Source organism: Carcharhinus amblyrhynchos, chromosome 22, assembly GCF_965287045.1.
Source record: "Carcharhinus amblyrhynchos chromosome 22, sCarAmb.v2.hapA, whole genome shotgun sequence".
NCBI classification, from domain to species: domain Eukaryota; kingdom Metazoa; phylum Chordata; class Chondrichthyes; order Carcharhiniformes; family Carcharhinidae; genus Carcharhinus; species Carcharhinus amblyrhynchos.
Genome location: NC_137345.1, coordinates 17,731,278 through 17,745,885, shown reverse-complemented (window position 1 = coordinate 17,745,885; position 14,608 = coordinate 17,731,278). Strand labels below are relative to the sequence as shown.

Genomic DNA, 14,608 nt, shown 5'->3' with positions numbered 1-14,608 from the left:
CTCATGACCTCCCTTTAGTGTCACCTCCTGACGACACCATCAGACGTTTGTCTTTATTTCTGACACAAAACCTTGTTGTAGAGATCTCGAGCATTGGTATCAACCGCGCATGATGAGGTTTTGTTAGTGTTTAATCAAAGACCTGGACAGTATAGTGCAGCTACACTGAGGGAGAACTTAGCATGGCTAATACATCTAACCAGCACGTCTTTGGAGGAAACCGGAGCAGTCGGAGGAAACCCATGCAGACACAGGGAGAACGTGCAAACTCCATACAAAGCTGGGAATCAAACCCAGGTCCCTGGTGCTGTGAGGCAGCAGTGCTAACCACATTGCAAAAACTTACAATGCTTCTGCAAATCGCATTGCCAAACTATCTCCAATAATAAGCCAACAATGTTTGGGGGAAAAATGTTGATTTAAAAGAGGATCAGTTGATTCTTGTTCATAATGGTAATCTGACACTTCGCGACCGCACCTACCAGTTGGAATAATTTCTCTTTGATTTTTGACAGGATTGCAGAGAACACCTCTTCATTATGTGAGAGCTATCGTTCTATCGACATTCAGCTTGCCAAGAGCAATGCGAGAAATAAATGGAAGGTGAGTTCCAGTGGAATATATTTCAAAACTGTTGTTAAACCTGTCATTGTATTGGTTTTGCTTATTTTGTTACACAGCGCTATTGCATGCATTATGTATACGTTTTGTCATTGCTCTATCCTTTCAACCTGTGTATGCGATTCAGAAAATATTCAAATTTTTTTTGTTATGTAATTTTGCAATCTGTGCAAAATAATAAACAGGTTGTCTGTCCAAATGGATCTTCTGATTCAGATTATAATGAATCCTACCTTATCGTAGTTATAACTTAAATGTAGCACAAGGAGAGTGTGGAAAAGTCACAGCTCGAGTTTTTGACAGCAAAATGGATCTTACTGGCGAAGCAATGGCTGGAAATGGAAACGGTCATTTTAGGTGCTTAAAGAAGCCATACTTTAAAATCAGGACTACAAGGATGAACTTTTGCCACTGTTGTAATTAAAGAAAATGATTTGAAAGGAGGCAGCTAACCTGGGATGCCAGAAAGGCAAATCCCCTGAGGAATTAAGAAACGTGGAAATTCTAGCACAGGAAGAAGTTACTGCACTGAAATTTTTGACCATTTTTGGCAGCAGTTTTCACACATTCCTTTCTTCCTTCTTTCTCCCCATACTATTTTACATCCCTGTACAATTCAGTATCTGTTTAAATGTTGTAATCAATTTAGCATCAGTCAACATAGTGACAAAGCATTCATCAGGCGGTTAACTTTTGCAGTGATGATATTTATTCCAATCACTCTAATTTGTGAGAGAGTTTGTTTTCCTCAGAGCTACTCCCATCACTGTTAATGTTATTCCTTGAGTCTGGTGGGGGTGATGCAGCTTTGTTTGGATATTAATGTGCCACTGCAGGACACACTCAGTAAATTGAGCATAGGTGTGAGATAAAAGATGAATGAAATTCTCTCAGTTATATTGTGTATATGTTATCATTGTGGTACTGGTGAGCACTTTCTCTTCAGCCTGACCTGTCCTTTCTTAGTGGTATCTTATCCAGGGTTGACTTCTGCACCTTGTGACTCATTGAATCTTTTTTCTGTTTCTTATAGCAAACAATCAACATTGTGGCAGCAGTGAACTATATGAAAAGGTTACAATTATCTTCAGAGCAGGAATCACAGGCGACCATTTTCAGTTACTCCCAGAGTGACTCCAGACTGTCATGCTCACAGATGCCTAGGAATCTGAAGCAGCAGTTGACTACAAACGTTTCAACAACAAAGAGGCCAGTAACCCTGGAGCTACCAACAAAGAGGCCAGTAACCCTGGAGCCACCAACGAATAGGCCAGTAACCCTGGAGCCACCAACAAGTAGGCCAGTAACCCTGGAGCCACCAACGAATGGGCCAGTAACCCTGGCGCCACCAACGAATGGGCCAGTAACCCTGGAGCCACCAACGAATGGGCCAATAACCCTGGAGCCACCAACGAATGGGCCAATAACCCTGGAGCCACCAACGAATGGGCCAGTAACCCTGGAGCCACCAACGAATGGGCCAGTAACCTTAGTGACGAGCAAAAGTATCAAACAGAGCATGGCATCAAACTGTGTTGCGAAGGAACCTCCTCACCAAAGGACTAGTGAAACTGCATTGGTTTGTGTGTCATCCGGTGTGAAAAAAAACAATGGACCGTCTAAACAGCAGAGGGCTGCTTGCTGTGTAGTAAATGAGAATGTGCGCATTGAACCAACAACGAAAAGAAAGCAGGCAGAGGTCCCTAGTGCCACAATCAAAACTGTTCCACCGAGTAAAATCAATGGTCACGACCAGTAAGTCGCGCATGTTTTTCACCTATTGTTCATAAACAGCCCTGAACACAGCTCCCATTCACCTGGTGAAGGGGCAGTGCTCTGAAAGCTTGTGTCTTGTGCTACCAAATAAACCTGTTGGTTTAACCTGGTATTATGAGATTTCTTACTATTCTGTACTTCATCAGGAGCATTTGATGCTGATCCCGAGGGGGTGACCTTATCAAAAAGAATCTAAGTCCATTTCAGATCCATTTTTTGGTTGAGTTCAAAGCTGTTATCTTATCCGCTGAGTGCAGGAAAAATTAGCAGAAATGGTTCCTTGCCCATAGGAGGTGGGAAAGGGGCATGTCACCTGACTGTTGGCGGAGAGCAGCAGAGGATGCCATTGTGCATGTGCAGGCCTCTATAGCAGAGATCTGTCAATCAGTCTCTCCTACTTTCAGCCAGCCTCTATGACCTCCACAAAGTACTCAACCTCACAAACAAAGCAACTCCTTCAGCTCCTGTGGGGCCTGCAGCCTATCGTGACCAATCCCACCTGCCCAGACTGTTATACCCTCTCCTCACGGTCAGTGCTTGACCCTCCCCTGGACAGTCGGCTGCCTAATCCCTCCCCACCATGGCCATCCCCAATCATCCCCCTCCCTCGCCATACTGACCCCAAAGCAAATTTGTGGCAGGTTCCTCCAAACCCCCAGTAGGTCCCACTGCCTCAGGCCCCACCTCTTGGCACTGACAGGGTGCCCAGTGGGCACTGCCAGGGTGCCAGGCTGGGGAAACCCCTTTGCCCCAACCTCCTCAGGTGGGTCTCAATGGCCTCTGGTTCTACGGTGAGGCCATCACGACTCGTGCCCGTTGCTGGGGACCAGCAACTGGAGAGAACCTCTCCCAGCGAGGCTATAGAGGCAAATGAGCCCAGAAGATAGCATCCCAGGCTCATTAAATCAATGTAAAAACAGTTTTAATTATATTTAAATAATTTATTTAGCCTCGCTGTGGAAATGGGCATGAAGCTGAGCTCACTGGATATCGGTGCTGGTAAGATTGCATGAGATGAGAAATAGGGTGCGAACCTGATTTGTCAGATCTCATGCGATCTTACCGGCTCACCCTGCCCATGGGCCGGCAGGGTGTAACGGTGAGATCGCCCCCATGTCAGATGCATTCTTTGCTGTTTACCCCACCTTGCCAAACAGTCAAAAACTGTTACCTCCCGAATGATAGTAGTGCTATATAGATATTTAGGAAATGCGTCAACTATATTTTAATCATTGTACTTAGTGGAAGTGTCATCCTTTCTTCTTGCAACCATTTTCCATCACACCTCGTTAACAAAAACCCTTTATGAAACAATGTCTGACTCAAAGCAAAAATCCAATTAGTTGGTCCATGGTTTTAAATAGAATGTAATTAAAAACAAAAATAGGCAAATTGGCTGCTGGTTTTATGTTAATTGCTAATGGATCAGCCCATCGAAAATTTAGATTTCCATTCAGGAGCAGATAAGCAAAGGATTTTGAGCTGAGTGGAGTCAGTAATAGTGTTAGTGACATCTTGTGGCAGAGTATCATACTGCACTAACTATTTATTATTACTGAAAGGGTGTCTTTAATCAGATTAAAATCATAGAATCCCTACAGTGCAGAAGAGGCCATTCATCCCATTGAGTCTGACCCCCCCACCCGCAGAACGTCCCACACAGACCTTATCTCCTTAATTCCATTCATTTTGCCTGTGTGGAGTTTGCACATTCTCCTCATGTCTGCGTGGGTTTCCTCCGGGTGTTCCAGTTTACTCCCACAGTCCAAAAATGTGTGGGTTAGGTTGATTGGCCATACTAAATTGACCATAGATGCATAGGTTAGAGGATTAGTGGGTAAAATATTTACAGATATGGGGTTAGAGCCTGGGTGGGATTGTGGTCGGTGAAGAATCGATGGGCCAAATGGCCTCTTTCTGTACTGTAGGATTTCTATGATTTAACCCATTAATTCCCCCAAGCTACGCATCTTGGGACACTAAAGGGCAATTTTAGCATGGCCAATTGACTTAACGTGCACATCTTTGGACAGCGGGAGGAAACCAGAGCATCCAGAGGAAACCCATGCAGACACGGGGAGAATGTGCAAACACCACACAGTCACCCAAAGCTGGAATTAAACCGGGTCCCTGGCACTGTGAGGCAGCAGTGCTAACCACTGTGCCACCTTACTACCCAACGTCAACACTCGTTTGATACATAGATATGGCTAATACTCAAAAGGACTGGTTTCCTGGCTTTAGAGATTTTCTTTCATTCATTTGTTGAATAAGAATCAAATTCAAACAAAACAAGAGTTCATATCATGTATTTTGAAGGAATCCAGATTGAACCTAAGTTGAGATGAAACTATCATTAATAGAATGTGTCTTAATATCCACCAGTTTCATAAACCCATCAACACTGCTTACTAATTCACTTTGAGTCTGTTTGATCTAATTTGATTTCTCCCGGTCCTTAGATATTTAACTCAGGCAAAAAAATCATCAGTTTGTTACAAAATACTCCAATTCTCGTGGGATGAGGATGATTACAATAATCAGAATGCAGTGGCACAGAAACGGTTTAGCACAGACTCATTGAAAAAACACTCAAATTATTTGGAATATGCTTTTTCCATTATCTCTGAATTCTGTCCCAAGTTAGGGATGTAATGTGAAGCTTGACTGATTTAAATGTTGCATAGCGGTTTTCTTCCTTTTAACCAAAATCTCCATCTTTCACCTTTTCGACAGATTAACTTCACATCCCAAAATGATTTCAAAGAAAAGGCATAACTTAAGGACGAGTGTGTGCTTCATTATGTAATATTATCGGAACGTGCACCCGTAAGTAGTTAAACTTGTGAATGTGTAGTATTGCAACAAAGGAGACAATCATAACACATCCACTCATAAGAAGATGGTACAGGGTTCACAAGTACATAAGCAAGGCAAATCATATCAGCTTCCATTATGAAGTCACAAAAAATAAATGAAGTATGTTTTAAATCAGAAAGTGAAGTCACAAGGACAGTACTTACAGTACTTGGTACATTTGGCTCCCATTTCAAAGGCTCAAATTTGAATATTAGTTCTATTATATTCTTATTCATGTTTCCAATGAGGGAATCTTTATCAATTCATTTATCTCAGAAGCCCGGATAGCTCAGTCGGTAGAGCATCAGACTTTTAATCTGAGGGTCCAGGGTTCAAGTCCCTGTTCGGGCATTGCTTTTTCTGGAGTCAGGGGAAATATGAAGACATCAGGCAGATAATTGGACGAATAAACTGGAAGGAGGCGTTCTTGGGGAAAAGTACAGAAGGAAGGTGGCGGATATTCAAGGAATGTTTGACTGGAGCTCTGCACGATAATGTCCCGATGAGACAAGGAGGTTTTGATAGGGCATGGGAACCGTGGTGCATGAAGGCTGTGGTGAACCTAGTCAGGAAGAAAGGAAAGGTGTATAAAAGGTTCAGAGAGCTAGGAGATGGTAAGGATCTAGAGGAGTATAAGGCTTGTAGAAAGGAGCTTAAAAAGGAAATTAGGAGAGCCAGAAGGGGTCATGACAAGGCCTTGGCAGGTAAGATTAAGGAGAATCCCAAGGCCTTCTACAAATATGTAAAAAGTAAAAGGATGAGAAGAGAAGGGATAGGACCTATAAAAGGTGAAGGGGGAAAAGTCTGTGTGGAACCAGAAGAAATGGCAGAGGTGCCTAATGAGTACTTTGCCTTGGTATTCACGGTGGAAAGTGATCTGGGAGGTTGTACTACAGGTTTGCGGCAGTCTGAAAAGATTGAGTATGTGGATGTTAAGGAAGAGGATGTGTTAGAACTTTTAAACTCTATCAAGATAGACAAGTCGCCAGGACTGGATAGGATGTACCCCAGGTTACTGTGGGAGGTGAGGGAAGTGATTGCAGAGCCCCTGGCGATGATCTTTGCATTGTCGATGGAGACAGGGGAGGTTCCGGAGGATTGGAGGATTGCAGATGTGGTTCCTATTTTCAAGAAAGGGAACAAGGATAGCCCGGGAAATTACCGACCGGTGAGTCTGACCTCAGTGGTTGGTAAGTTGATGGAGAGGCTTCTGAGGGACAAGATTTATGAGCATTTGGAGAAGTTTAGAATGATCGGAAATAGTCAACATGGTTTTGTCAAGGGCAGATCGTGCCTTACGAGCCTAGTTGAGTTCTTTGAGAATGTGACTGAGCACATTGACGAAGGAAGAGCGGTAGACGTGGTTTACATGGACTTCAGCAAGGCGTTTGATAAGGTCCCCCATGCAAGACTTCTTGAGAAGGTGAGAGGGCATGGGATCCAGGGGGCTTTGGCCTTGTGGATCCAGAACTGGCTTGCCTGCAGAAGGCAGAGAGTGGTTATGGATGGGTCTTTTTCTGCATGGAGGTCAGTCACCAGTGGAGTGCCCCAGGGATCTGTTCTAGGACCCTTGCTGTTTGTCATTTTCATAAATGACCTGGATGAGGAAGTGGAGTGATGGGTTAGCAAGTTTGCAGACGATACGAAGGTTGGTGGTGTTGTGGATGGTCTGGAGGGATGTCAGAAGTTGCAGCGGGACATAGATAGGATAAGACTGGGCGGAGAAGTGGCAGATGGGCTTCAATGCAGATAAATGTGTAGTGGTCCATTTTGGCAGGACCAATGGGATGAAGGAATACAATATCAAGGGTAGGAGCCTTAGCTGTGTTGAGGAGCAGAGGGATCTTGGGGTCCAGGTGCATAGGACTGTTAAATCGGCCTCGCAGGTGGAGGATGTGGTCAAGAAGGCGTATGGTGTACTGGCCTTCATTAATCGAGGGATTGAGTTCAGGAGTTGGGAGGTAATGCTGCAACTTTATAGGACCCTTGTCAGACCCCACTTGGAGTACTGTGCGCAGTTCTGGTCGCCTCACTATAGGAAGGACGTGGAAGCTATTGAAAGGGTACAGAGGAGATTTACAAGGATGTTGCCTGGATTGGGAGGCATGCCTTTTGAAGATAGGTTGAGGGAGCTGGGACTCTTCTCCCTGGAGAGACGAAGATTGAGAGGCGACCTGATAGAGGTTTATAAGATGTTGAGAGGAATAGATAGGGTGGATTCTCAGAGGCTATTTCCCAGGGCTGAAATGGTCGCTACGAGAGGACACAGATTTAAGGTGCAGGGAAGCAAGTACAGAGGAGATGTTAGGGGTAAGTTTTTCACTCAGAGGGTGGTGAGTGAATGGAATCGGCTGCCGTCGGTGGTGGTGGAGGCGAACTCGCTGGGGTCTGTTAAAAGACTTCTGAATGAATATATGGGATCTAATGGGATTGGGGGTTATAGATAGGTCTATGGCTTAGTAGGTATAGCATTGATTGGCGTAACTAGTGGGCCGAAGGGCCTGTTTGTGCTGTGGTGTTCTATGTTCTATCTCGTCTGCGGGGGTGTCAGAGAACCTTGCAGAGAGACACACAAAGCAGGGTAGCATGATAGCACAGTGGTTAGCACTGCTGGGGACCCAGGTTCAATTCCTGGCTTAGGTCACTGTCTGTGTGGAGTTTGCATGTACTCCCTGTGTCTGCATGGGTTTCCTCCGGGTGCTCAAGTTTCCTCCCATAGTCCGAAAGACATGCTGGCTAGGTGCGATTGGCCATACTAAATTCCCCCTCAGTGTACCCAAACAGGTACACTGGATTTTCACAGTAACTAGCATTACAATGTAAGCCTAAACTTACATTGTAAAACTAGCAGTTAATGTAAGCCTACTTGTGACAATAATGAAAAAAATAAACGTTAAACAGGATGTGCCAATACTTTTCAAATGTGGTGTGTGGCAGGCTAGCTATGTATTAATATTAAAAACAAGCACAGATGTATCTATGGGAAGGACATTGTGGGTGGGGAGGAGGTTGGTGGGGAGATTTGGGTGCAGTGATGCGGGGTAGGGTGGAATGTATTATTCTTTTTCAGTAAAGAAGGAGAATGGAAGAAAGACTAAAAGAGAAAAGAAATGCCATTGCCTGAGGAAGCAATTCAACCTCTTTCTTTTCATTAGGAAGGATTTATTTTCTTTTGCTACCATATTAATACCTGACAATATGACTAAGCCCCCATATTAATTCCTATTTCCTGATGACTCAAGGAGTTCAATTTCCATGGGATTTTGTGCTGTTCCTGCACATCCTCTGCCAATCAGGTGAATCCCACTGAGATTCATCTGCCTAACATCTCCTTATCAGCAAATGTGTTATGATTGCCCCCTTTATTGAAATAATTCACATTCACAAGATGAATAAATGCTTTGAAGGCAAATAAATATTTTGTGTTAACAATATTAATCCTGCTTTGTATTTTGTAGATATAAAGATATCCATGTGCAATGTATCAATTACTTGGACACACCTGTAAATTGACCCTGTTTTTAAGATCCATTAAAAGAAAATAATGGAATTATATGTCTGAAATGCAGCCCTTCTCTTATTCAATCGTTGACTACTTTTTCACCTTAACTCCCTATTTCATCATCCTGTAATTCAGAATTCTTAGTGATACAGGTAAGTGCGGTGTGGCATAGTGGCACATTGGTTAGCACTGCTGCCTCACAGTATCAGGGACCCGGGTTCAATTCCAGTCTCAGGTCAGTGCCTGTGTGGAGTTCGCACATTCTATCTACCCTGTACCTGTGTGGGTTTCCTCCGGGTGCTCCGGTTTCCTCCCACAGTCCAAAGATGTGCAGGTTAGGTTGATTGGCCAGGGAATTAGCAGGATAAACATGTATGGTTGTGTGAATAGGGCCTGGGTGGGATTGTGGTTGGTGTAGGTTTGATGGGCCGAATGGCCTCCTTCTGCACTGTAGGAATTCTAATGATTCCATGATATAGGCAGGTATAGGGTTATTTATCCAAAAAAAAGCTAATGCCATTTCATAATAGCAGGTCCAAAGTTAAGTGAAATGTTATCGTCTTTGTTAATGCAAAAGGGTTGAATCAAGTGCTTTAGCATGTGTTGATAGCGTTATGTTATATTTTCCCACTATGTTTTAGAATGCACATAATTTATACTGGCATAATTTATATATGGGTGTTAGCACTGTTACTGAGGACCTAACATCAGAAAATGCCAATGTTTGTTACTAATGTCCAATCTTATATGATGTGCTAACTGTTTGGAAGTTTTTCTAACCAAACTATACTCTTTATACTAGGTGGAACAAATGGATGTTCAACAATTTCTGATTTTCATGGAAAGAAAACAACTGTAAACTCATGACTACAAAAGAAGATGTTTTGGAGAAGTAAGCTAGGAGATGAACAACAACATTATAGGGGTTCACCTAGTGGCTGCTGCTCTTCATGTTGGAGATAGCTGAAGGTTCAGAATGAATAAAAGGAAGTTATTGAAATGGGGCATCCCATTAAATGAATGCGCAAGATTGAATTGGACTGGGTTGATTGTAGTCAAGTTGAGATTTAATGTAAAATCTTCCGCAAATCTTCAATTTAATTTGTTGTGTTAAATATATTTTATTGAGCCATATCACTACAGTAGCAGTATGGCTTTGGATCTACACTACATCATTCAACAGAAAAGAAGGTACAATTGTGAAACATGTATAACTTGCATTTTTTTAAAATTAAGAAACGAAATAGTACATTTATTTGTGATAAGTGAAAAGCATTCACATTGAGATTCAACGGGAGTTGGTTCAATCAAGTACCCAAAGCCATTGATTTGTAATAGCTTTGTCACAAATTTGTGATCAATCAGAAACTTAGCATTACTCACTTGCTGCAGTGCTTATATTCACAACTGTGTTTAGCCTTATATTCTTGAGTCACCATATAAACATTGTAATGAATTGAAAATACGATGAAATGCTCTATATATTTGTTGTACTTAACTTGCATTATATAGTCACGTGACATAATAGTTATAAAATTTGTGGGTGGTATTTTTGTATTTGCAACTACACTACTATTCTGTCCGACAGGCCACCATAGTAAATATATTGGGTAGAATTCTCCCAAAAAATGACTAAGTTGTGTAACGGTGGGGGTGGGGGGAGGTGCTGGCTAAACACACCTGTGAACCTGGATGCAGAGCACTTGGGTGCCATATTGCAGGGACGTCCCAATCTCAGAGTGCACTGGGAGACACCCTCCCTTCCCCCACTGACATCGAGTTCACCTCTCATCAGCAGCATTGTCCCCCACCCCTTCCCCAACATAGGTCACCAGCAATGGGGCCCTCCTCATGGATCCCCCTGCCTGACCTCCCCAACATATCTCCCCATTGTGACCCCCCTCCCCACCCTGCAGAGGCTCCACCCTGGCCCCACACCCTTGGCACTGCCCCTGGCACACTGGCAGTACCCAACTGGCAAACTAGAGATGCCCAACTGACACTGATGGGGTGGCCTGGTGGTAACTGCTGTGATACCTGTTAGGCACTGCTAAGTTGTCCAGTGAACACTGCCAGGGTGTCTGGTGGGCACTGCCAGGTGGACATTGACCTTCCATAGTCCTTTGGGGTAGAGAATTCCTAAAGATTTACAACCCTCTGAGCAAAGAAATTTCTCTTCATCTCAGTCCTAAGTGACATATACATTTATTATACTTACCTTGTATTATATGCAAGTTGCGTACGTTAGAGGGATTAGTGGGTAAATATGTGGGGATAGGGCCTGGGTGGAATTGTAGTCAATGCAACCTTGATGGGCCAAATGGCCTCTTTCTGCACTGCAGGGTTTCTATAGTTTCTATATGGTCACGTGACATAATAGTTATAAAATTTGTGAGTGGTATTTTTGTATTTGCAACTACACTAGTGTGTTCAACAGGCCATCATAATACATATATCAGGCAGAATTCTCCCAAAAAATGACTAAGTTGCATAACAGTGAGAATAATAGTGTAATCCCTGGCAGTCTCTCAGGCACGATCTGTGTGGGGAGGGGGGTGGTTGCTGGCTAAACATGCCTGTGAGCCCAGCTGCAGAGCACTTGGGTGTCGTTTTGCAGGAGCATCCCAATCCTACAGTGCACTGGGAGACCCCCACCCTTCTCCCAAAGATGTTTATTTTGAAATTGCGCTCCCCTGATTCCAGGCGAACCGGGGGAAACACTTCACTTGCTTTGACCCTGTCTGTTCATTCTAGCATTTTGTGGGCTTCAATGAGATCGCCTCCCATTCTTTGAAACTCTGTGGCGAAGAAGAACAAGTTTATATGCCACAGCAAAAACCCCCAGTGATCTATTCAGAATTTCGGCAGAATACAAAGATGAAAGTTGAAATCCTGGCATGTCTGTATTTTAATCTCCGTTGATGTGGAAATGCACATTCAACTGGTTGAATCACAATTTACAAATGGTACAATAATACTGAGACATGGGTGTAGCAGTTCAAAGATTTGTACAAGTCTTATAAATGATGCAGTACCTTATGTTGTCCTTAAGCATTTTAAAAACTGGGTTCATATCCTTCAACCATTTTAGGATGTCTTGCATTCTAGACCAAGTTGTGCCCGTAGCCACACAATTCTCCAGTCATTTATCTGATTAATAAATTTGTGGAATTTATGGAGATACTCAGTTTAAAACAGAATCATTTTGTAAAGTTAAATCATTTTTGTTATACATCTGTTTTCAAGATGAGAGAGAGGTAGAAAAGCTGCTCAGGCATCAAATTTAACTTGCACAACAATAGGATTGCGGCTCAGAAATGAAACAGGCTGTGTGGCTCAGTTACCCATTAAATAAAATGCACAATATTATTTTCCTTTATCAATGAAAATGAATCTGCTTTGGTTGCTTTGACAATCAGGGCTTGTAATCCACTGAGCTGGTGACAGTGGGTATGATTCTCCCAAGTACTTTTAACAGGCTGAAGCCATTCACTTTGAAATGTTGGATTTAATTGTCTCTCAATGTTGCATCTTGTGCTATTAATTTTAAACAAGTTAATTATATTTTCTTAATAGGCATCCTCTGTGTGTTGAACAAATCAGTGGCAAGTATTTTATCTGGGAAATATTTCTGTAGCTATAAAAATGAAAGTCTGTGAAATGAAATTTGATTTTGCATTAAAGGGCTACAAACAAGTATTTTTAAGCAAATCTCTTGTGGTTTTGTTAATTTAAGATCTTTGTTCTCTCCTTTTCTGTTCACAGTTCAAGTCATATAATTTACTTATGGCTATATCATTTATATCTCTCAGGATTTCAAAAATCTAGAATCATAGCATTCCAATAATGCATAAAGAAGCCATTGGGCTCATTGAGCCTGCACAGATAACAATCCAACCCCAGCCCTATTCCTGTAACGTACTTACCCCTGACACTAAGAGACAATTTAACATGGCCAATTCAACTAACTCACACATCTTTGGACTGTGGGAAGAAACTAGAGCACCCAAAGGAAACCCACACAGACTCAGGGAAAACAGTGTCTGGTATAGGTGTCTAGGTGTAGGTTATGACACCATTAATGTTCTTTTCCTCAATGAGAACAAGTTCAGGTTTATGAGTTCTTTCTCGTAATTAGAAGTCTTAAGACCACAAATCAGCCTTATTCTTCTAAGCCCTCTTAACATATGAGTGGCATTTTAAAGATAAAATGCCCAAAGGGAGCTAATGCCCATTCAAATGCACCATTTGCTGGTCAGGAGTGTTAAAATATCTTTAGGTGTTCAAGTGTCCTTTGAGCTAAGTTGCCACATAAGGTTTTTACTGTGGTTTATTAGTATCTGGCTGGCTGTAGCAGGCAGCTGGTTGCCAGGGAAGATCTGATGGGGGGAGAGGAAGCAAATGTTGGGGATTTGATGTGAATGGACCAGTAGTGGACTAGAGCATTTTTGTTTGGCCAGGGGTGGAAGTGGAGGGAGGAAAGAAACCTATCTTTATGATGAAATCTCCAATGGTCCTGTGGAGATCAATTCCCTTTGATGCCAACAAAAAAGGCTGTTTGCTCACTCCTTCATTTTACCATGGCAATCATAATCAACATTTTGTAACCGGTGTAGAACCCCCATATGCATCTCTAAACTCCCCCTGACCTGCTTTTGGGAAAAGTGTTATTGATGGTTTACAGACTTGTCTAGAAATCGAACCAAAGAACAAACAAGGAAGCTGCCAAATGTTCCCTCCCTAGCAGCTAAAAACTGCCCCAGTTTTCCAAATAAACCATTGTCGTGTATCAGAAAAACTGAATTGTAAGGCTTAAAAAAGTCACATTTTAGTGATGTTTGCAAATAATTCCAAGAGTCCCACACTGTATACCAAAAACTTGTGATAAGTTATCATTTATTGAATTACAACAACACTGCGTCTAGACAGTTTCTCAGACATTTAACATTGAAAATAAAGGCTCTTATTTTGCAGCCTGGTAAACCTAAGTTTTATTTTTGTTTTCTGAAATTGGACTCATTATAACGAAAAGATGGAAACGTGCAAAACATGTCCGCCAGGGCATTCGTTAGTCATATTCAAGGACAAGGTTGTTTCCAAGTGGGGCTGAATCACTTATTCCTCTTGATCTCAGACCTAAAGGCCCCAATAATCTTCAGACATAAAGTTGACCATTAAGGAAGTAATTTGTCTAAATTTCATTCAAAGCCCATGAATAGTTATGGTGTGCATTGGTCATAGTATTTTGCTTGAGATTCAATGTATTTCTTGATGTCAATCACTTGATTCTGATAATCTTCCAGTTGAGCATTTTTCATCTCCAGTTGCTTATTTCCATTTGCAAGTTCTTGTTCAATTTCTAAAATGAAAAAGAAAATTCAAAATATCAGGGTTATTGTTGGAGTTCAGTCCCTCAGGCATTAGTAACTGCAATTATGTAAGTTAAACTCCCATTTTAGTAAACATCCCCTCTAAGCGAGTTCTTGTACCAGCATTCCTGTTAGTTAATTCTTGAATTTCTGATCAAACATTTTAAGATAGCTATATCCATTAGAAATTAAGCTCTCTGTTTGGGAGTGCCCGTTTCTTAATGAGTTTTGTTGATTGATCTTAAGCTTTTTTCCCCTTTTTTTGAATGCAGCTGTTTTTGGTAAGGATAACATTTATTACTTACTAAAGGGTAGTTAAGAGTCAACCACATTAAGTGAAACTGAAGTCACATCTATATTGCTGCCAGCGCCCTAGGGGCAGTAATGCTACCGGTAATGCAGCCAGAGAAGCCAAGGATCATCACGAGACCCGGGTCAGTGCTAATGAGGCGAGATGGGGATCGTGGGGAGGAGGTTGCCA

General features: G+C 42.3%; 2 protein-coding genes and 1 non-coding gene across 5 annotated transcripts in view; 2 read left to right on the top strand and 1 right to left on the bottom strand.

The window, feature by feature from the left end:
- LOC145356975 (calcium/calmodulin-dependent protein kinase type 1D-like) overlaps positions 1-12,457 on the top strand; it is a 31,919-nt gene extending 19,462 nt beyond the window's left edge. Inside the window, exons 10-14 of one of the 3 annotated variants that reach the window (XR_013889225.1) lie at positions 516-603; positions 1,655-2,376; positions 5,134-5,226; positions 8,715-8,910; positions 9,561-12,457. Coding sequence is in view for 2 of the 3 variants with exons in the window: in XM_080209997.1 (XP_080066123.1) it covers positions 516-603; positions 1,655-2,376; positions 5,134-5,206 (883 nt within the window). In the remaining variant the exon portion in view is untranslated. Of the gene's footprint in view, positions 1-515; positions 604-1,654; positions 2,377-5,133; positions 5,227-8,714 lie in introns of all 3 variants that reach the window. The other 2 variants (XM_080209997.1, XM_080209996.1) reach the window with 2 other exon arrangements.
- trnak-uuu (transfer RNA lysine (anticodon UUU)) lies at positions 5,535-5,607 on the top strand. The gene has a single exon. It is a non-coding gene; the product is annotated as a tRNA-Lys (tRNA).
- Positions 12,458-13,643: 1,186 nt separating the features above from the next.
- The window catches only part of lamb3 (laminin subunit beta 3), a 47,414-nt gene continuing 46,449 nt past the window's right edge, over positions 13,644-14,608 (bottom strand). The window contains exon 22 of the mRNA XM_080209703.1: positions 13,644-14,117. Coding sequence (XP_080065829.1) covers positions 13,978-14,117 — 140 coding nt within the window. The 3' untranslated portion in view covers positions 13,644-13,977. The remainder of the gene's footprint in view (positions 14,118-14,608) is intronic.